The sequence below is a fragment of the Odocoileus virginianus genome, chromosome 20, assembly GCF_023699985.2.
Source record: "Odocoileus virginianus isolate 20LAN1187 ecotype Illinois chromosome 20, Ovbor_1.2, whole genome shotgun sequence".
Taxonomy (NCBI): domain Eukaryota; kingdom Metazoa; phylum Chordata; class Mammalia; order Artiodactyla; family Cervidae; genus Odocoileus; species Odocoileus virginianus.
The window spans coordinates 45,272,164-45,292,258 of record NC_069693.1 but is presented as its reverse complement, the minus strand read 5'-3'; the positions used below and the strand labels follow the sequence as shown (position 1 = coordinate 45,292,258).

Sequence of the window (20,095 nt, the reverse complement as noted above, 5' to 3'; positions counted from 1 at the left end):
GGTGACTCATGCTGGAGAACTTTCCTCTGGCTTATCTGTGTGCCAGATGTTAGAGGCAGGCGGCGGGACCCAAACAAGTGTGAGGAAGTGAGGAGCTTGAGGATTCCTCCAGAAAATGTGGTGTGTCGGATGGTGGGGGCTTGAACCCCGGGGAAGGGCTGGTTGGGTCAGCAAGTTGTGGCCACCGCACCTGGGTGCAGGGGTGCTGGGAGTGAAGTTCTGGCCCCATATGCCTTCTGGAGATCATTTCCACTGCTTCAGGGCACCCAGGGTCCCACAGATAGGGGCAAATCTGGCTGCCCCCTCCTCCTACAGAGAGAGAAGTGGAACCCAGAGTTGCTGTCTGCCTGGGGCCCAGGTGAGCATGCACAGAGGTGGATGAGCCTCAACCCTGGTGCCCTGGGCCTCCTCATACCCCACCCCTAGAAGCCAGGACACCCCTGCATGCCCCCCTCCTGGGTGGGTACCTGAGCAAAGAGAGGCCAAAGGGGCTGATCTGGACTGGGGAACAGAAGCCCTAAGAGGGTCTGCATCCCGGGCTCAGGCAGGAGCGGATGCTCTGGGCACCTGCTCCGTGCTGGGCGGCTTGAAGTTCACTGCACTGCTGGCCCTGGAGGCTGCCAGCTTTCAACCCTGGAGCCTGTGTGGGGCCCTCTGATCCCACCTTCACAAGGCTGCGGCCTCCACGCCATTGGGGGGAAGGGTGTCCACAGCCCAGATTCTCCAGGCTGTCTGTGATCCCCAGAGGGTTGAGTCACCCACCGAGCATTGACAAGTGTGCCCCGGGCTCCCGATATCCCGGTGCTCACTCTGGGCTCTGGGTCCACGGTCTTGTGGGGTCTGTCCTGAGGGTTGTTTAACCTTCACACTGAGGCCACCAGTTTCCCTGGCGAGAAGGGGGACTCAGAGGAGCAACTGCCAGTCGGCAGGTAGCACAGCGGCGGGCCGGGCCGGGCCGAGTGTCTCTCCTCTCTGCTCAGACGGCCGCAGTCACACATCCCTCCTGAGCCCCTGCACGGTGAGAACTTTGTCCTGGCTCAGGTCACATAGATGAAGCTGGCCTACCGGGGCCACCCCGCCTTCTCCCCTGGACCACACCCACTCCAGCCCTTGTGGGGGAGAGTCCTCGCTTCGTCCTTCCTCCAGCCCTCCCTCCCCTCCCCCTGCCTAGTCCCTCAGCCCGACCCCTTGAGGCTCCAGCCCCCTTTCTGATGAGAGGCCATTTAGTTCTCTCCTGTTCCTCAGTCATAGGCTCACTCCTCACCCTCACAGCATGGGCATGGTGGAGCAGACACCGCCCTGAGCGAGGTGAATGGCTGTGCTCCACATTTCAGAGTGGTTCACTGTGCCCCTGCAATCAGGAACACACATGGAAAGTGGCTGCGATGACAGCATGTGGCCCGTAACAAGAGCCCTAAGTGTTAGCACTCATTTACCTGTGACTGTTGCTGAGGGTTGCGTGTTTGCAGGCACACCTGGAAAAGAGGGGGGCAGCCCACTCAGGGGGTCCTCCGTCTCACCTGAGTCTCTCTGAGGGCTCTGACTGGCCCAGCACTGTGCAGTGTTGACGGCGGGCACTCTTGGGCAGCCTTTGGGGCCACCTACCTCCTTGGCTATTTGCCTTCAGATCAGTTCGTCCCTTTCAGCCTGGTAATGGGCCAGGGGTGTCCAGACCTGAGCACACTCCTGCCCTGGCCCGGCACCCTCAGCCTGGCATGCAGAGCTGCTCAGGGGCCAGCAGATGGACTCACACCCAGAGGCAGGGCGGCCAAAGCAAATCCAGGATGCCCAGTCACACTGGGATTTCAGATGAAGAACAAATAGCATTCCTTCTGGGGACATATTTGTACCAAGAGGTTACTCAGTTACAAGACTGGGGTAATCCTAGGCTGGGGACTGGGCAGCCCTGTACTGGGCCTGTTCTGGGGGCCCAGCCGCCTTGAACTCATACATCATCCACTGTGTTACACATCCTCACAGACTTGTGAGGTGGGTACTTCCAAGGAAGAGGCTGAGGCCTGGAGATGGACAAAGCTGCCCCAAGACCCCAGCTGCCAGGGGCAGAAACACAGGAGGATACTGGAGTCATCACTGCTCCCACCACCCAGGGGACCACAGCAGATGTGGAGGGGACAGTGAGTGTGGGATGCAGGTGACCCTCAGCTCTGCCACACCAGCTGGCAGGGCACATCCCCTCTCTAGGGAAATTTCTCCAGTGGAAAAGGACACGTCCAGGTCATATTTTAGGACTTGTAATTCCAGATGGACTCGCTGGAAAGAAAACGTCTTGCTTAGATAATAATAAATGAGCAGGTGCACATGAGTGTGATAAAACCCAGCATGCCCACTGGATGTAGAGTTCTCTGCCAGCACAAGTGTGGGTGGGGATGGGGGTGGTGGTTCTCCCAAAGAGGATGGACCAGAATTACAGGGGGTCTGAGACTGGATAGAGTCAGGCAGAGCTAAAGGGAATTGAGTCACTGTGGGCAGGGTATGAAGGCACCCTCCTCGGACCAGGACCCTGACACAGATGGGGTCTGCTCCCTGGGGTGCTGCTGAACCCAGGTGCAATGGGGGCATGGGTGTGGGTGCTTATGGGTGTTTCCCTGTCTCCTTCTCCAAGGGCCTTTGGAGGAGGGCTGTATTCTTCCCCAGCAGGAGCCATTTATAAGGTAGCTTAGTGTCTCCCCGAGATTCCCACATTTTCCAGCATGTTTAAAAGGGCCGCTCCTGAACATGTCCCCAATTGTCCCCCACCTTCCTCACTCTTACCCTTGGGAGCACTGGGGATTGAGATGTCCTCCTCCCAGAACTTGTCGGCTACCTCGTCATACTGTTTATTTTCTTGCTGTGCTTCACGTCTCTTACTGATGTGCATCTTTGTTTACTGTCTGGCTCCTTGCATTCTGGGGCTGCGCCAGCCGTCTCCCTGCTGAGACAGAGTCGGGCTGGGTCCCTGTTGTTGCAGGGGGTTGGGGGGTGGGCACAAGTGAAGTGAGGCCAGCCCTTCCTTAGTCCCTGCAACTAAGCACCTATGTGCCTAGGAACTGTTCTAGGCCCCAAAGCAGTGAAGAAAGCAAACAAAATCCTTGCCTGCAGCCTTTAGTTTCTGGTGCCAGGTGGAGGTTGGGGGTGCCCGTGGAGAAAGACAAAAATCAAGTGAAAAAGTACAAGATGCAGGACATTGGACAGTGACAAGAATTATGGAGAGAACCATAGCAAGGGGCCTCTGGAGAGCAGTAGGCTTCTCCAACACCTCTCCCATCTGCGCTGAACACCCCCTTGTCTCACAGTGGCTCAGTTTCCTCCTCTGTGAAATGGGTAGCATTGCAGTAACCTCTCCCTCACCAGTGATGAACATGGTGGAGGCAAGCACAGCTGCTGCTCCTGCTCAGCGATCACCTATTCCATTTTCCCTGCAACTGCTAGAGTTTAAAAGAAACTCAAACACCATTTTTTTCTTCCCTCTCTCTCTCTATGTATATAGATTTTATTTGGCTGCACTGAACCTTAGTTATGATGTGTAAACCCTTACTTGCAGCATGTGGGATCCAGTGCCCCAACTGGGGATCAAATTTGGGCCCCCTGCATTGGGAGTGTGGAGTCAGCCAGTGGATCACCAGAGAGGTCCCATCAATTTTTAAAAGAGTGTTCGGTTTTTATTTGAATCAGAACTTTTGTGATTATGAAAAATCTAGTCAGTGCTGCCTCACCCCCACTCCTACCACTCCCCACCCCGCTGGCCCAACCTTACCATTGTGGGAAAAAAATCAATCAGGTGACCTAAGAAAGAAATGGAAATTTTTATTCAATCCAAATTTGAGGATTATAAGCCAAGAACAGCATCTCAGAAAGCTCCAAGTACTGTTTTGCCATTAGAAGTTAAGTCACAGCTATACAAGTTTCTTGAGACAGGACAGGAGTGTTATCCACAGTTTACACAATTCGAATCTAAGCTCATCATGGCCCCTCACAAGATCAAGAAACTGTTCAGTTGCTAAGTTGTGTCCAACTCTTTGTGACCCCATGGACTGCAGCATTCCAGGCTTCCCTGTCCTTCACCATCTTCCAGAGTTTGCTCAAACTCATGTCCATCGAGTTTGTGATGTCATCCAACTATCTCGTCCTTTGTTGTCCCCTTCTGCCCTCAATCTTTCCCAGCATCAAGGTCTTTTCTGATGAGTCACCTCTTCCCATCAGGGGGCCAAAGTATCAGAGCTTTAGCTTCCAAAGAGCATCAGTCCTTCCATTGAATATTCAGGGTTGATTTCCTTTAGGATTGACTGGTTTGATCTCCTTGCAGTCCAAGGGAGTCTCAAGACTCTTCTCCAGCACCACAGTTCAAAAATACCAATTCTTTGGTGCTCAGCTTTCATTATGGTACAACTTTCACATTAGTACATAACTACTGGAAAAACCACAGCTTTGACTATACGGACCGTTGTTGGCAAAGAAGTTCAGGAAGTGACCTTATCTTTTAAGCAGCTGTGCTGAATTCCAGGAGGCGTTTCTGCTGATGGGGGTGGTTTGGCAGATGCATAAATGCAGTTCAGATGCACAGCGAGGAGAGAGGCAGGTAAAGGGCAGAGAAATTTTTCGTGTTTAAATTTTCCTTGTCTTCCATGAAGCGTGAATTTTATTTCACAACATCTTCAATAATTGGGATGAAGGGTCTCGCATTTCTTGTGTTGGAAGGTGGAGGCCTGGTTCCGGGGGTGGGACGCGCAAACTCCGCCGGTGTCTTGAGCCTCCCGACCGCAGGAGGCAGCAGCGAGCGAGGCGGATACAGTGTATCCAAAGCGGCGGTGAATACGCTGTAACAAGCCCGGCGGGGAGGATACAATGTAACCCGGGCGGCGGTGGTCAGGTGAGCGGCGGGAGGGGAGCAGACGGGGTTCTGGGTGGCGGGGACTCGGACGCTCGGGCCGCCGCGCCCCGGAGCCCGGGGAGCCTCTCTCTAGAAGCGGACACCGGGGCATAGGGGCCGGGGCATAGGGGGAGAGAAACCCGGCCGAGGCCCAGGCCCGGGCGCAAAGCAGGATTCAGACTCCCGGGCGATCACCTGGGGGCAGAGGGGCTTGGGGACCTCAGCTGCCCCCATCCCGCTCTGTCAGGGTCTAGCTAGGAAGGCTGCCCCCGGGCACACTGTCACCCCTTCCAGCTGTCACCGCGCGCGTCTGTGGGATGCGAGAGGCCGGAGGGGACCCCACGGCTGTGCCACCCTGTGCTGGGGCTGGACCACTCTGAGCCTGTTTCCTCATCTCTGAAACGGTCAGACCCGGTGGAAGACACCTGGCCCTGTGCGGAGCCACTTAGCAAGGGTCCCCAGAGTGTATGTTGCTGTTGTTGTTGTGGGTGAAGGTGGGGGAGGCCCTTTTGGGGTGGCGTCACCCAGAGGCGGGGTGGACGCTGCCAAGCTTCAGTGGCAAGCAATCCTTAAAGGGACTGTAGCGGCCCTGCTCCCGGTGGGGTCCTGGAGGCCTCCTGATGGGCGTGAGCAGCTCGGGTGCACCTTCACCCTGTCCCCCCTGGGGAGAAGTTTAGGGGCCTCTGGTGGTAGCTGGGTGATGACAGGGCCTCTGGTGGCTGTGTCACAAGCAGAACAGGCAGGGCTGGTTCAGGCACATCTGAGCTTCAGCCCTGTGTTCCTCGGGGCCTGAGAGATGCTGGGCTTTGTTCTCAGGGTCCTCTAATTGCAAAGTCGTGGGCTCCTCACCCCACCCCAGTGAGAGGAAGTCTCTGGAGAAGGGGAGACAGTGGACTAGTGGGTTTCCTGCATGCCGCTTGCTCAAGTGTCCACCTTCCGGCCTACACCTCTCTGAGGTCAGGCCTGAATTTGGGGTGCAGAGCTCTCCGTGGGGTGAACCTGGTGGGGTGGTGAGGGTTGCTATCGCTCCCCTGTAAGCCAGTTGCTGTGCACTTTGTCTGCTGGGCCCCTGTGTTAGGACCCCTTCTGGCTGCTCCTGGCACCCACTTCTCCCTGGGAAATGGGATTCTTTTAACTTTGGCTGGAGGGGAACTGAGGCTGAGAGAGGTCAGGTTACCCCAGTCACTCACTCACCCGTGGCCTCTCTGCCTGGCCTACCCATCAGGAGCTTAATGAGAGATGTGATTTCCAGGAGGGCTTGTATCCCAGAGAAGGGCAGCTGAGCAGTGTTCCTGCCTTTGAGCTCCTCAGGCCATATTTTATTTTCTTTCTGTGGCATCTTTGTCTGGTTTTGGAATTAGGGTGATGGTGGCCTCATAGAATGAGTTTGGAAGTTTATTTTCTTTCTGACTAAGGGCTAAGACCCTGTGCATTTTATGTATTTTAAAAAATTGAAATGTAGTTGATTTACAATGTTGTGTTAGTCTCCGGTGTACAGCAGAGTGCTTCTGTTATAGATATAGATATCTTTTTCATGTTCTTGTCCATTATGATTTATTACAGGATGTGGAATATATTTCCCTGTGTTATACAGTAGGATCTTCTTGTTTATACATCCTTTATATAATAGTTTGCATCTGTTAACCCCATAACCCCAATTCAAACCCCACTCCCAACCACTTGGCAAACTCAAGTCTGTTCTCTACATCTGTGTGTGTGTTTCTGTTTTGCAGATAGGTTCACTTGTGTCATATTTTAGATTCCACATTTAAGTGATATCATATGGTATCTGTCTTTCGGACTTAGGGTGTTAATCTCTAGTTGCATCCATGTTGCTGCAAATGGTGTTGTTTCATTCTTTTTTATGGCTAATATTCCATTGTGTATATCTGTACCACACCTTTATGCACTCATTTGTTGATGGACATTTAAGTTCTTTCCATGTGTTGGCTATTGTGAATACTGCTGCGATGGATGCTGGGTGCATGTATCTTTTTGAATTACGGTTTTCTCCAGGTGTATGCCCAGAAGTGGCATTGCACGATCATATTGCAAGTCTATTTCTAGTTTTTTTTCAGGAATGTCATCCTGTTCTCTATAATGCCTCTGGCCATATTGTAAAATGCTGGGAGGTTTCTGAGGAGAGACCCATGGGGGTGGCTCCTGACCCTCCAGTCTTTTGGGGCTAGACTGATTGGCATGGGATGTCACTGCCATGCACCTGTGCTTCATCTCCACCCCTCCCCTGCCCCCACCCCAGGAGGCAGGCATTCTCCCTTATTTATGTGCTAGAAAATGCTAATGACCAGGAGAGGCAGCGTTGTATCAGGCCTGTCTGATTCTTAGTAGTTGCGATGATGACTGTAATATGCACCTGATATTTATTTCTGGCCAAGGGACTCAGAACTTTGTATTGACTCGTTTAGACTGTAACTCTATACAGTGGATACTATTCTTGTCCCTGTTTGAAACATGACAACTCAAAAGCACAGAAAGGCTTAGGCATTTGCCCAAGGTCACACAGCTGGAGCTGGTAGAGGATTTGAGTAGGGCCAATTTGCCTGCTGATCACAGTCTGTTGGGGGTGATTAGTATGGATCTGTTTTGGCTGCAAGAGACAGAAATCCTCCTCCTGATAACAGTAGTTTAAACAGAAGTTTATTTGTGTCTCAGTTGAATGAAGCCTGGGGGTGAGCAGCCCAGGGAATCCTCACCACTTGGGAAGAAGGGGATGGTGAGTACGGAGACAGCTGGGTCTCCCCTGCATTCTGGAGGCTTTCTTGGGTGCTGTGGTTCCTGTCATCTGGGGAGGCGCTGGGCATCAGAGCCGAACACAGTGTGTGAGCTTCCCAGAGACCTCAGGTTATAAGGGAGATAGGGGTTTGGGCTCATGGCACCATGTTCTGCCCTGCTGTGACCAACAGGTAGCCGGTCTGCAGGTGCCAGTTCTACCGGTCCAGAACTTCCAACCCCCATCCTTCCAGAGGCCAGAGAGGCAGACAGGTCCCACAGAGGTGTGGGGGTCCCTGTCCAGGTGCAGGGCAGCACTAGGGGTGGAGGGTGGCCTCGGGCCATCGCCGCTGGTTCAGTTTTCCTTTCAGTGTGTATGTGGGCACATAGGAATCATAGGATTGCCTTTTATAATTACAGATTATTTTAGACTGCAACCAGGTGTCAGCAGAGCATAGCAAACATCCATGTCCTTCCTACAAAGTTTTGAAAACATCGTTCAACCGAACTCATTTTGTCCTTGAAGCAGAAAGAAGCTAAGGAATGTGGGTCAGCTAGTTAAGTGTGGGCCTCTGTCTCAGGAGCCACTAGCCCTGTGTGTCTGTGGTTTGCTGAGCTCCCAGCTGTGAGCTCAGCCCTTGCTGTCTGTGTCCCTGGGCCCGAGGTGTGGGGCCAGCCGTGGGCTCAGGCCACATGGTGGTCATACAGCATTCAGCAGGCCTCTCCACAGGGCAGTGTTAAGGTGGGTCCTGCCCTGGGCCACACTGCAGGTGGCAGGGCAGGCCTGAGCCCTGGCATCAGCACTGAGCCTTCTGCTGGCAGGGCTTTCTGGATGCTCTGACATGAAAGGAGCACCCTGGGTCCTGGGCGAGAGGGAGGCATTGAGTGTTGGCTGGCCAGGCGATGTGAGCGGGACCAAAGGGGCTCCATGTTGGAGGTCTGGCTGGGCACCCCCCAAGCCCTGCCTGCCCCATCGGCGACTTGGGCATCACTGTTCTCACTGAGGGGCCAGCCATGGGGGCTGGGTGAGGGGGCTGAGATGGCTTGGGGAGGGACTGAGGGGAGAGGCCGTGGTGTGTGGATATTTGGCCTGGACCCTCCAGGGGAAGTGAGAGGTGCCAGGTCTCCCCTCTGATACCTTAGGCACTGGAAAAGGGAAGGGGACCCCAGTGAACCTGGGTGCTGGATGCTCACTTCTGCTCTGCCCGGCTGTCCACAGGTGGGGTGCTATGGAATATGACGAGAAGCTCGCCCGGTTCCGGCAGGTCCATCTCAACCCCTTCAACAAGCAGCAGCATGAGCAGGGGGCTGGCGAGGAGGCCCTGGACATTACTTCTCAAGGTGGATGCAGGGGGTGGGGTTGTATAGGTGGTCTGCCCTGCTCATGCCAGCCCCCATCTTTTTAGATGGTTCCTCCCTGGGGGCATGCAGGCGGCTTCTTCACAGTTTAGACTGCTTCCCCTGGTCCATCCTCAGGAGAATGAACACGCCCCTGGGCGGGGATGTGTCACTATCTTGTCTGCATGTCCCGGGGGCCACACACAGCAGGGGCTCCCTCGGGGAACACTTAGGCCTGGAACTCAGAGCCAAGACCTGCAGGGTGAGAGGTCAGCAGGATGTGAGCCCTGAGACTGCAGACCGAGCCCAGGGGGTGCCCGAGTCCACACAGGGGCTCCCATGTTCTGGTGTGTAGCCCTCCAGAGGTCCTTCTCCAGTCCACAGATGCACACACAAGCTGTGAGCCTTAGAAACTGACGTTTCTGTAACCCTGGTTTTGCACGGCTCCTGTCAGCACAAGGACACAGGGTCCTCTGCAGGTGCACACAGGGCTCACGCCAGAGCAGAGCCCTGCTTCCCTGGGCACCTCTGTGGGCTCCCTGTTCCCCGAGGGCCCTGCAGCCCCCTCCTGGGGTGGCGGGCCGACTCCTCTCTCTGCCACCCTCCCCACCTGCCCTGCTGCAGCGCGCCTGCCCGAGCTGCCTCCCGGGGAGCCAGAGTTCCGCTGCCCAGAGCGTGTGATGGATCTTGGCCTGTCTGAGGACCACTTCGCTCGCCCCGTGGTAAGGTTCAGGGTCTGTGGGTGGACGAGGTGACCCTCCCCCTCAGAGTGTGAGGAGCTGGCCACATCCATCTCAGCCGGGCCTCCTAGGCCTGGAGTCTGAGGCCTGCATAACACCCAGATCCCACCCTATACCTCTGTGCCGGCCTGTGGGAATGGGTTGGATGCGATGTTTGGGAGCCTGGGCTCTGTCCTCCTGGGCAGCCATTCTCTCCCCTCCACACAGGATCCTACAAAGCAGATGTGGGGGTTGATTCCATTTGGGGACCTAGGGAATCCTGTCGTCTGTTGCGGGGTGAAGGCAAGGGTGGCCCCTGCCCGCCACTACCGGCTCAGCTAGGCAGGGCCACTCCTGTCTGAGCTAGGTTTGGTTCCATGAAAACCTTGTGGGGTGTGTTTTGTTTTGCTTTTTTAATTAAAGGGCTCTAATGATTCCTTTAAAGTTTCAAAATCTTTGCAAACTATCTCCAGCTGTTGTTTGAGAGAGATGTTATGGTAACATTCAAATAGGACTTTAAGATTCGCCTGAGTCCCCAGTTCTCTTTTGCTGGTCATGTGGCCTTTAACTTTACATTTTGTTGGTACATACACTCCTCTCAGTTATGTGTTTAACCCTTATTTTGCACTCCTGCAGGCAGTGGCACCTCTTTTTTGGGGTCTCAGCCTCCAGCTCTGAGACCTGGCCTGTCTCCTTGCCCAAGTTTAGGGCTTTGCTGGACCCGAGCCCAGGTCAGCCCGTGAGGTGCTGGGCCTGAGGGCAGGTGGCAGCCAGGGGTGTCTCTGAGCTTGGCGATTGAACCAGAGGCAACTTCCTCTCCTTCTTGACAGACAAGTGTCATTTCCTCTGCTTTCATCCAAGAGGAAGTTCTGTAGAAGCAAGTGAGATAGCATAGCCAGAAAAGCAATTAGATTTCTAAAAGAGGGAAGTTCTGTTTTGAAGAACACCGTGAGTTAGGTCTCTAGAGGCCCATGGGTGGACAGGTCCAGAGAGTGGGCAGGTGGTGTGGGCTGGGGCCTGCCTCTGCTGCTGATGGTCCTGGGCCTTGAGCAAGTCAGAGATCGAGATGGGTGGGGAGATCTGTTCTGGGCCCAACGACACACAATCTGACTATCATTGTCTCTAAACTGCTCCCCACCATGTAAGCAGGGCCTGTTCCTGGCCTCTGATGTCCAGCAGCTGCGGCAGGCCATCCAGGAGTGCAAGCAGGTCATCCTGGAGCTGCCAGAACACTCGGAGAAGCAGAAGGACGCCGTGGTGAGGCTCATTCACCTCCGGCTGAAGCTGCAGGAGCTGAAGGTGGGTGCTGGCTCACCCCCAACAGCAGCCAGAGCTGAACTGGAGGCTGGGGGAGTGATGGGCCCTCAGCCCAGCTCTGATCCTGCCTGTAGTCCTGGGTGATGTGTCCACCCACTGAAGCAGGTGGGTGAGTTAGTCCCACCTTGAGCCACGTGACCCAGAGCGTGGGCTGGTTCCCTGAAGATGACAACAGAAGGGGTTGTGGATCCCGGAAGCCAATAACCACTGGGGTCTGTCATATAGTCCTTGAGTCTGGTTCATGAGTCCATGGGATTTGGACAGTGGTAGGTTCATTAGAATACAGGTAGGGCAATGGTATGGGCTCAGACACCCTGAAAGACAGTGGCTTAAAGGAGGCGGTTGTGTAGATTCACTCATGTGGAAGTGTTACGGGTTCCCTGGGTCCATCTGGCAGCTACTGGCACTGGAGGCCGCAGGTCCCCCTTTTCCGTTGCTTTGCTCTTCCCTGGCAAGTCCAGGACCACCTCCACCATCTGGGTCTGCTCTCAGCCAGCAGAAACAAAGTAGGGAGCACAGCGAGCACCCCTCAGTACCAATCACGTGCCCTGGGCCCTAGTGTGGCCCTGGAGCAGCATCTAGGTACAGAGGTGGTCTGTAATCTCAGTGGACCAGGCCTGACCGGGCACCCTGTTCTATTGTAAAGGGAGGGGTCTGTGGTAACCTCTGCTATGTGTGGTGCCTGGGAGATGCAGTCAAGGGGCTCATGTGCCCAGAAGGAGCTGTGACCCCTCCCAGGTCTCCTCCCTAGGACCCCAATGAGGATGAGCCCAACATTCGAGTCCTTCTTGAGCACCGCTTCTACAAGGAGAAGAGCAAGAGTGTGAAGCAGACGTGTGACAAGTGTAACACAGTCATCTGGGGCCTCATTCAGACCTGGTACACCTGCACAGGTGGGCAGAGACCAGACTGCCCTTCTGGGCCGGTAGTCTAGGTCTCCGGGGAGAGGGGTTCTCTATCGTGTCCTCAGTATTTGCAGAACCCTGCAGTGTGTGGTGGGTGTAGCAAGAGATGAGAGACCCAGGTGTCTGCCTTCCCTGGGCTCAAGTCCACTGGCCACATGTCACTCTTCAAATTTAAATTATTGAACATAGATAACTAGCTCCTCAGCTGTACTGTGCACGTTCCAAGTACACAGTAGCCATGCAAGGTTGGTGGTCACCCCGCTGGACATTGTAGAGACACATCACTGTATTGGAGGTGCTGCTCTGGATGAGAAATCAAATGAGTCAGTGATATGGTGTGTTAGAAATAGTGAAGAAGGCCAGGGGAGGAACAAGCATGTCAGGGAGTGGGTTGCTGCTATTTTAGGGTGAAATGAAAAGGCTTCATGTGACATTTAATAAAAAAAACTTGGAGGTTAGGGGCAAACGAGGAGCATATCTGGGAAGGAACATTTCTGCAGGGGAGCTGTCTGTGCAAAGGCCTGTGGTCAGTGTGTGTCCAATGTATTTGACAAGGAGCAGAGAGCAGCGTGGCGTAGAGGTGCTTCAGAGGTGGCAGGGGGCTTTTCTCTAAGTGCACTGGGGCCATGTGGGTGGATATACTTAGGTTTTAACTCCAGCTGCTGAACTGAGTGTAGCATGGGGGAGGGAAAATGATGGCCTTCTGACCAGGGTGAGACTCTGACAATCAGATAAGGGCCAAGTGCAGCTGTAGCTGAAGGACTGGACATGGGTGTAAGAGAGGAGTTAGGATGACTTCCCAGTTTGTAGTCTCAGGAGGTTGAAAGACAGAGTCCCTGAAATCTGAGATGGGAAGCTGGGGTGGATTTGGGTAGGAAGAGTTGGGTTTCACTTAGATTGCTTGGCCTTGATCCCTTTGGGTATCCCAGTGGGCATAGCTGGTAGGCCCCTGAACTTTTGAGTCTGAAATTGGGGGAAAGGTGTGCATGTACCTTCAGGGCAAGGCTTGGGGTGGGGACATTTGGGGACCTGCAGTGACGCCCGCAGAGGCTCTTGGGTTGATCTGGGAAGTGGAGTGGAGCCCCCTGGGTGTCCCAGAAGCTGAAGGTCAGCCTGGGCTGCAGAGTGGCCCCCCTCCTAAGAGGCATGCTGTTGGGCCCCCATCCCAGGGTGTTATTACCGCTGTCACAGCAAGTGTTTGAACCTCATCTCCAAGCCCTGTGTGCGGTCCAAAGTCAGCCACCAGGCTGAGTATGAGCTGAACATCTGCCCTGAGGCAGGGCTGGACAGCCAGGATTACCGCTGTGCTGAGTGCCGAGCACCCATCTCTCTGCGTGAGTGCACCCCAGGTTGGGGATGGGAGTGGGGCAGGGCGCAGGGCTGAGGGGAGCTGTTCTAGGCAGGGTGCCCTGCCATCAGCTGCATGAATAAATGGGAGGAATGTGCAGTTGAGCTCCTCTCCTTAGGAAGCCAAAAAGGACTGCTTTTGGTGCCTTTTCATGCCCTGCCCAAGCTGACTGAGGTTCCCCTAGAAGTCCCTGCAGGGCTGGGCTACAGACAGTCTCCCTCCTGCGACCGCATTGTCACAGAAAACCCACCCCATGGGAAGACCACGCTACACTCACGCTGTATGTCAGGCCTTCTTCCTAGAAACATACTGAGGTTGACTCGAGGGATTCCCCATCTACTGTCCCATTTTACTGATGAGAAACGGGAAGTGGGGCAACGTAGAAGAGGACGAGTCAGGGGCGGGCCGGGCGGTGGAGAACCCTTGGTGCAGCTGGGGGAGGGGACCTCTCGGGTCTCCCTGACTTTGGAACATCTCCTCCGCAGGGGGCGTGCCCAGCGAGGCCCGGCAGTGCGACTACACTGGCCAGTACTACTGCAGCCACTGCCACTGGAACGATCTGGCTGTCATCCCAGCGCGTGTGGTGCACAACTGGGACTTCGAGCCGCGCAAGGTGCGGAAAGAGAGAGCGGGAGCGAGGGGTGCAGCCCTGGGTATTGGGCGGGGCGTGGTGTGGCCGAGGGTGTGGCCGAGCGCTGGGGGCACTGGAGGGTGGCTGCAGGGGCGGGTCAGGGCACAGGCTGCGTGGGGCGGGGCCTCAGGGTGGGGCAGAGTGGGGCGGGGCCGAGACCGGGCGGTGCTGCTGGGGAGCGCAGAAGCGCCAGCTTTCCACCCCTCCCGCCCAGGTGTCCCGGGGCAGCATGCGCTACCTGGCGCTGATGATGTCGAGGCCAGTGCTCCGGCTCCGGGAGATCAATCCTCTGCTGTTCAACTACGTGGAGGAGCTGGTAGAGATCCGCGTAAGACAGGGGAGGGACAGGCATGGGGCAACTCTGCTCCCCCTTCGCAGCTGTCTGAGAGGAGAGATGCCACCTGTGTCGCTGGGTGCCCCCCTCCCGTACTGTCCTTTAAGTTAAAGTCGCTAGAGCAACTGTCCAGTCACAATACGAAATAGGACGCGAGGCTCAGAGGCAGTTTGAAATTTTCTAGTAGCCACCGTAGAAAAATGAGGTGAAATTCATCTCAGTGGTGTATTTTATTTCGTGCACATTATTGAGATACATCGCCTGGTGTTTCTGTCTTGCATTAGTCTGCGTCCCAGTGTGTCTTGTCAAGTGCAGCCTCACATTGGCCCAGCCACATCTGGTTGGTGTTCTGAGGAGCTGTGTGTGACTGGGGGTCCTCTCTTTGGCACTCAGCAGAGGGCGGGGTGGGGTGTGCCTCGGGCCTGTGCGGAGAGGAATGGGACTTGTTGAGGAGGAGCTGAGGCACAGGGCCGCAGGGCTGAGGAGGGGATCTGGGTTCAAATGGGCAGTCTGGATGTGAGCTCAGGTGCTCCTGGGGTGTGTGTGCGCATGTGGAGTGGGGCAGGGAGCAACTATGCATGAAGGAAGCTTAGGGTCCTGCCTGGTAGGGAAGCTGTGGCTTGACCTTGAGCTGAGCTGGAGGGCTCAGATCTGGGACTGTCCTGAGGGGACGGGAATGCACTTATGGTCCTCTACTGACCCAGAGTGTAAAGTGACAAAGCTTCCCACAAAGCCAGCCCCACCCCACCCCCACTGGCCATGCAGACATGCCCAGCACAGCCCCTGCTCTGGCCAGAGATGCCCACTTGCCCGTCTTGTCCACAGAAGCTGCGCCAGGATATCTTGCTCATGAAGCCATATTTCATCACCTGCAGGGAGGCCATGGCAGCGCGCCTGCTCCTGCAGGTCAGTCCACCCACCCCCGGAGTAGAGGAGGGGTGGGATGGGAAGGGGTCCTCCAGGAGGGCAGGAAACAGACCAGGATCGTGAGGGGAAGGCTTGATACCGTGCCTGTGCTGTCCTGTCAGCAGAGGGTCTCCACACTGTCCCAGGGAGCACCAGGGCTACCCACAAAAGCGTTCTACCCACAAAAGCGTTCTCTGCTTCCGTCAGTATGAGAAGCACTGAGAGAGTGGGTTGCCCTGCAGCCTTCATGGGAGCCTCCACGGAATGGACCCAGGGAGGGCTGACCACAGAACACTCTGAGGCTCACCCACTTACTTGTTTGCAAGCACTCACTGGGTGCCTGCTGTGTGCCGACGGTGTTCTGGGTCCTGGGGAGCAGAGAGCAGGGCGGGCGGGACCTGGCCCTCACCTAGGAGTGCACTCTCCGGGTTGGCCCAATGGGAAGAGTAGGAAGCAGTGCATTGGGTGGTGAGATGTGTGGACAAGATAAAGCCGGGAAGAGGGCTCTGGGCAGGCGAGGGCCCCAGCCTGGTGGCTCCGGGTTCACATGGCTGCGCCTGCAGCTCCAGGACCGGCAGCACTTTGTGGAGAATGATGAGATGTACTCGGTGCAGGACCTGCTGGACACGCACACGGGCCGGCTGGGCTGCTCGCTGGCTGAGACCCACACGCTGTTTGCCAAGCACATCAAACTGGACTGTGAGGTGGGCCCCCACAAGCCAGGTGGGGAGGCGGGAGGGCGGCTTGGGAGGGTGTGCCCCCAACCTGGGAGTGGGCACTGACCTCCCCGCCTTGCCTGCAGCGGTGCCAGGCCAAGGGCTTTGTGTGCGAGCTCTGCCGGGAGGGCGATGTGCTGTTCCCCTTCGACAGCCACACGTCCGTGTGTGCCGACTGCTCTGCTGTCTTCCACAGGTCTGTGTGAGCGACTGCCTCCGTAGACGGTAGATGACAGGTGTGAGAGAGACAGGTGCTGGGAGTGTCAGGTGGGGAGAGGCTGGGGCTTGACCTTTGCCACCTGGTTTCAAATCCTTGTGCCTGGATCCTGAGGTATGAATTTAGACCCTGATGTGCAAGACTCAGCTGTAGTTCCACTGGGGAGAAGCCCCCAGGGCCCGGGGAAGGTGCGCAGCCCAGGCCCCCATGTCCAGCTCCTTCCTTTCTTCCTGGGACTTTGGTTTACTGAGGCTGAAGCTTCCTAAGCTCTCTAGTTTTTATGATTTTTTTTTTTCAAACATCCCTAGGCCACAAGAAATACCCAACAGTTTTATTTATTAAGTACTTAGGTTCAACAGTGGAAGCATTTATGTCCTAAAGACTTGTGGGTGTTTGGAAGAATGATACACAGAAGTGGGAAGAACATATTTGAACTCTTTAAGTACACTTACCAGTAGGCTTATGCCTATGGAGCCCACACGGCTTGTCACACTGGGCTCAGATGGGACCCCACCACCCCGTTTCTGTCCACATTGGATTTTCCTGGCACTTGCTGTTTCTCAGAGTGACCCGCAACCTCATAGGTCAGCAGAGCTGGACTGCAGTCTCAGTAAGGACTGTAGCAGAGAGTATTGTTGAAACTCTGAGCTCCTTTGAGCTGGCAGTTTGTGTGGTATCTTGTCAAATGCTGCTGAGCCCCCTTCAAAAATTTAAGCTGCTATGGGGACCGTGTGCACCTCCACAGAGCCCTTGGCCGGGGGGCGGGGGGTGCTTTACACGGTAGTGGGAACAGGTCAGGGAGGGGAGTCACTAAGAGGGTCAGAGGGTACCAGGTGATAGGTGTGGCCCCTTGGGGTGTCTGTATGGAGGAATGGGATACAGGCCTGGCCAGCATACCTGGGTGAGAATGCTGCAGGCTCCTGTCTGTCCAAGGAGTATTGTGAAGACTCAGGGTCACAATTCTACTTGTGGAGCCCCCTCTTCACGGCCATTCCTATCTCCCCCAGGGACTGCTACTACGACAATTCCACCACGTGCCCTAGGTGTGCGCGCCTCACCCTGCGGAAGCAGTCGCTCTTCCGGGAGCCTGGTCCAGACCTGGACGCCTGAGCGATGGAAGCTCTTCTAGGCCTGTCTGTCCTGCTGGTCGTTGCCTCAGTGAAGGTGTTTCCTGTACTCTGGAGACCTAGGGTCCTGCCCCTGGACCCCGCCACTGCTGAGCCAGCACCACCAGGACCATCGTCCCCTGGCGTGTGTTGGGGCTTGGGGCGGCTGTTTTTTGGGTGGGCTGCTGTGAGGGCCAGGACATGCACCCTTCCTTCACTGCAGAGCTTTGAGGGTCAGGTGGGGGAGCATCCCTCACCTCCCCTTTGGTCAAGAGCCCCCCCCACCCTACCCCGCCCACCTTGGGATCAAGGCTGCTGGGCCCTGGCTACCCTGGAAATCCTGGAAGCCTTCCAGGGAGTGCTGACAAGACTGAGGATGCAGTCTTAGCCTGACTTTTACCTGTGGTGGACGGTATGGGTTCTACTTGGAGGCCCCTCCCCCAGCTCCTTGCCTCGTTGAGGTCCCCTGGTTGCCCCTGGCTGGGGCTGTGTTCATCACTATCTCCTGAGGGCCCTGCCCCCACCCCCGGGTTCTCTCTCTGGGGTCTCCACCGGCAGGACCATTCCAGGGGCTACTGGCTGCCGTGGAGATCTCACCTAACCGCCCCTGCCTTGGCCCAGCCCAGCTCACTCTGGTGTTTCGTCCAGCGAGGATGTGTGCTTCCAGTTATCTGGCAGGGCCATGCCCCTGGCAGGTCAAGGTTAGGTGAGAGGGCTAGGGGACAGAAGACCTGGACCAAGTGTGCCTACAGAGGGCTCCGGATCACTTGGAGACCCCCCAACTGGGGCCTTCTGTATGGGGAACTGAGATCAGGCACTAGAAATACTTGCTCGGGGGAGCACCAGGCAGGACTCATGGGGTGTGGGAGGTCCTGCCACCAGTGGGCAGAGGGAGCCGGGCATGGAGGACTGACCCAGTGGGGAAGATGCACTTGTGGGGACCATCCAGGGGAAGGCTGCCCTGGCCTTGCTGGCCTTCTCCTTGCCCTGGACTGTGCTTGGCTGTTGACATCTGGGGCTGACACACACATGTGGCGGCTGGTGGGCAGGAGGCAGTCATCTGGACATCCATCACCTTTGACTGGGAAGCACAAGGAGAGGCTTGGCCAACAGGGAGGCCAGCTGAGCCAATGTGGGGGGTGGGTAAGGACAGTGCTAACCCCTCCTTGCCCCTCTGCACCCCAGGGAAGCCCTGCCCAGGGGCTTTAGGCCACCCTCTGACTGTGCTGGGCTGTTCAGCATGTCACTGTGGGGGATTGGTTCACATGGGGCCACCCTGCTTCCCATTCTTGGGTCTAGGGGGTTAAAGGCTAAGTGCCCTCTTCCTACGCCTCCAATCTGTACATCTCACTGGGGCATCGCATTTCTGTCACAGGGATCCTGGCTTCTCCCAAATGGACTGTGTAATCAGCACTGTGTTATTCCAGTTGCAGTTACTGTGTCCATAAGAAATGTCAGTAGCCATTTGTTGGGCAAGGTTGGCTCTTTTTTTTAAACTTCCTCCCACATCACGTCTTCTTCTCATCTGCCTTCTGGGTGACAGATTCTTGAAACAGAATCATGTGTAGGTCTTTCTGAGACCAACAGTAGCCAGAACCCACTGAGGAACCAGTTAGCATGGGCAGGCCTCCCAGGAGAGCCGTGTGGGCTGGGCGCTGGGGACAGGGTGGGGTTTGCTGCAGGGTTACTCAGAGCCCATAGGCCCCCTCCCATATGGTCAAGTGTAAACTGGGCACCTGATCTTGGCATCAGTGTGCTGACACCTCTGTAGGCTGTGCTAAAGCACACCCTCTGGGGTTGTTTGGGTTCCAGGAAGTGCTGGGCCCAGCCTGGCTCTGTAACAGAACTTATGTCTTCTTTCCTGAGTCCTCCCAGAGGGAAGACTGTCATGTTAACTCAATGTAAGCAGTGCTGGTCCCAGGTCTAGCTCCCAGAAGCCTCTCTGGTCTTCAAGTTTGACTCACTGAAAGGGCCCTTGGAGCTCAGGAGAACCCAAAAGCCCCTCCCAAATGACATTCAAACCTGTGTGTATGTACATTTCTCTCTGGTTTTGAGGATGATCTCAAAGAAACATCAGGGGTGTGCTGCACAAGGCCAGGGGTGGGGGAAGGGTGTGTGTGGGCTGTCTGTGGGCCCATGCTGGTGCCTCCACTTCAAACAGCTAAAGCCACACTTTGGTATCAGAGGGAGCATGCAGTCTCCACCCACCCACTTCAGGAGGATGAGTTTTTCTTTTTTTTTTTTTTTTTTTTTAATTTTTATTAGTTGGAGGCTAATTGATGAGTTTTTCTTAAACTTTCAATTTTAACAGCTGTAGGTTTACAGAAGTGCTACAAACACATTCCCAGGTACCCATCTCCTGGATTCCGTGAATGTTAACATTTTCCCCATTTGCCTTACTCTTTCTCCACACACTTTCTTTTGAACCATCTGGTGGAAGTTGCAGATGATGCCCCTTTGCCTCTAAGTGCTCCTGTGTTACCCCAGCAAGGATATGCCTCCTACAATTACGGTGCGGTTACTGACATCAGGATGCTCACATGGATGCTGACCATAAAGCCTACAACAAGCTGTGTTCAGATTCAGCCACTTAGTTGCCATGTCATTTTAGCCTTTAATCTGGAAGGGTTCAGGACTCTGGACACTCTTGACACTCTGGACTCAGGACACAGAAAATCACAGATAAATTATTCTGAAGACTTTCCTTCAGTGAGGGTTTTTCCAACTGGACATGGGCTTTGCCCTTTTGGTGGGAATTTCACAGAAGTGACACTGGGTCCAGTTTGTCATCTGTCCTACTCAAAATGCTCTGGTCCACTGGCCTGTCAGCTGACTGATATCTTCCTGGCACTCTTTAGGCACTTTCTAGCACAGGAAAGTGTTCCAGGCTTAGTTAGTAATTGCCCCAGTCCCAGCCCTGACACCAGTCATTTCTCTGAGGAGCCCTGGAACCTTCTGGTG

The 20,095-nt window shown here is 55.4% G+C and overlaps 1 protein-coding gene across 4 annotated transcripts; it reads left to right on the top strand.

The window, feature by feature from the left end:
* The first annotated feature begins 4,750 nt into the window (after positions 1-4,750).
* Positions 4,751-18,598, top strand: DEF8 (differentially expressed in FDCP 8 homolog). Of its 4 annotated transcripts, none has more exons than XM_070451371.1 (12): positions 4,753-4,867; positions 8,817-8,938; positions 9,560-9,657; positions 10,804-10,953; positions 11,723-11,864; positions 13,046-13,210; positions 13,710-13,837; positions 14,070-14,183; positions 15,015-15,095; positions 15,710-15,799; positions 15,898-16,007; positions 17,036-18,598. In XM_070451371.1, the coding sequence occupies exons 2-12, from the start codon at positions 8,827-8,829 to the stop codon at positions 17,136-17,138; spliced, it is 1,293 nt and encodes a 430-aa protein (XP_070307472.1). In that variant the 5' UTR covers positions 4,753-4,867; positions 8,817-8,826; the 3' UTR covers positions 17,139-18,598. The 4 variants fall into 4 exon arrangements, with proteins under 4 accessions (XP_070307473.1, XP_070307472.1, XP_020740923.1 ...); XM_020885264.2 differs by having other exon boundaries at positions 4,756-4,867; positions 15,659-15,799; XM_020885266.2 differs by lacking the exon at positions 4,753-4,867 and adding an exon at positions 4,897-5,332 and having other exon boundaries at positions 15,659-15,799.
* The last annotated feature ends 1,497 nt before the right edge of the window (positions 18,599-20,095 follow it).

What these genes read in the sequence shown, in the direction of transcription:
- DEF8 (XM_020885264.2), top strand. Translation starts at nt 8,827, where the DNA reads ATGGAATATGACGAGAAGCTCGCCCGGTTCCGGCAGGTCCATCTCAAC. An exon ending in ACCACTTCGCTCGCCCCGTG is followed by an intron (nt 9,658 to 10,803) that starts GTAAGGTTCAGG and finishes CCATGTAAGCAG; the next exon opens with GGCCTGTTCCTGGCCTCTGA. An exon ending in TGCTCTGCTGTCTTCCACAG is followed by an intron (nt 16,008 to 17,035) that starts GTCTGTGTGAGC and finishes TATCTCCCCCAG; the next exon opens with GGACTGCTACTACGACAATT.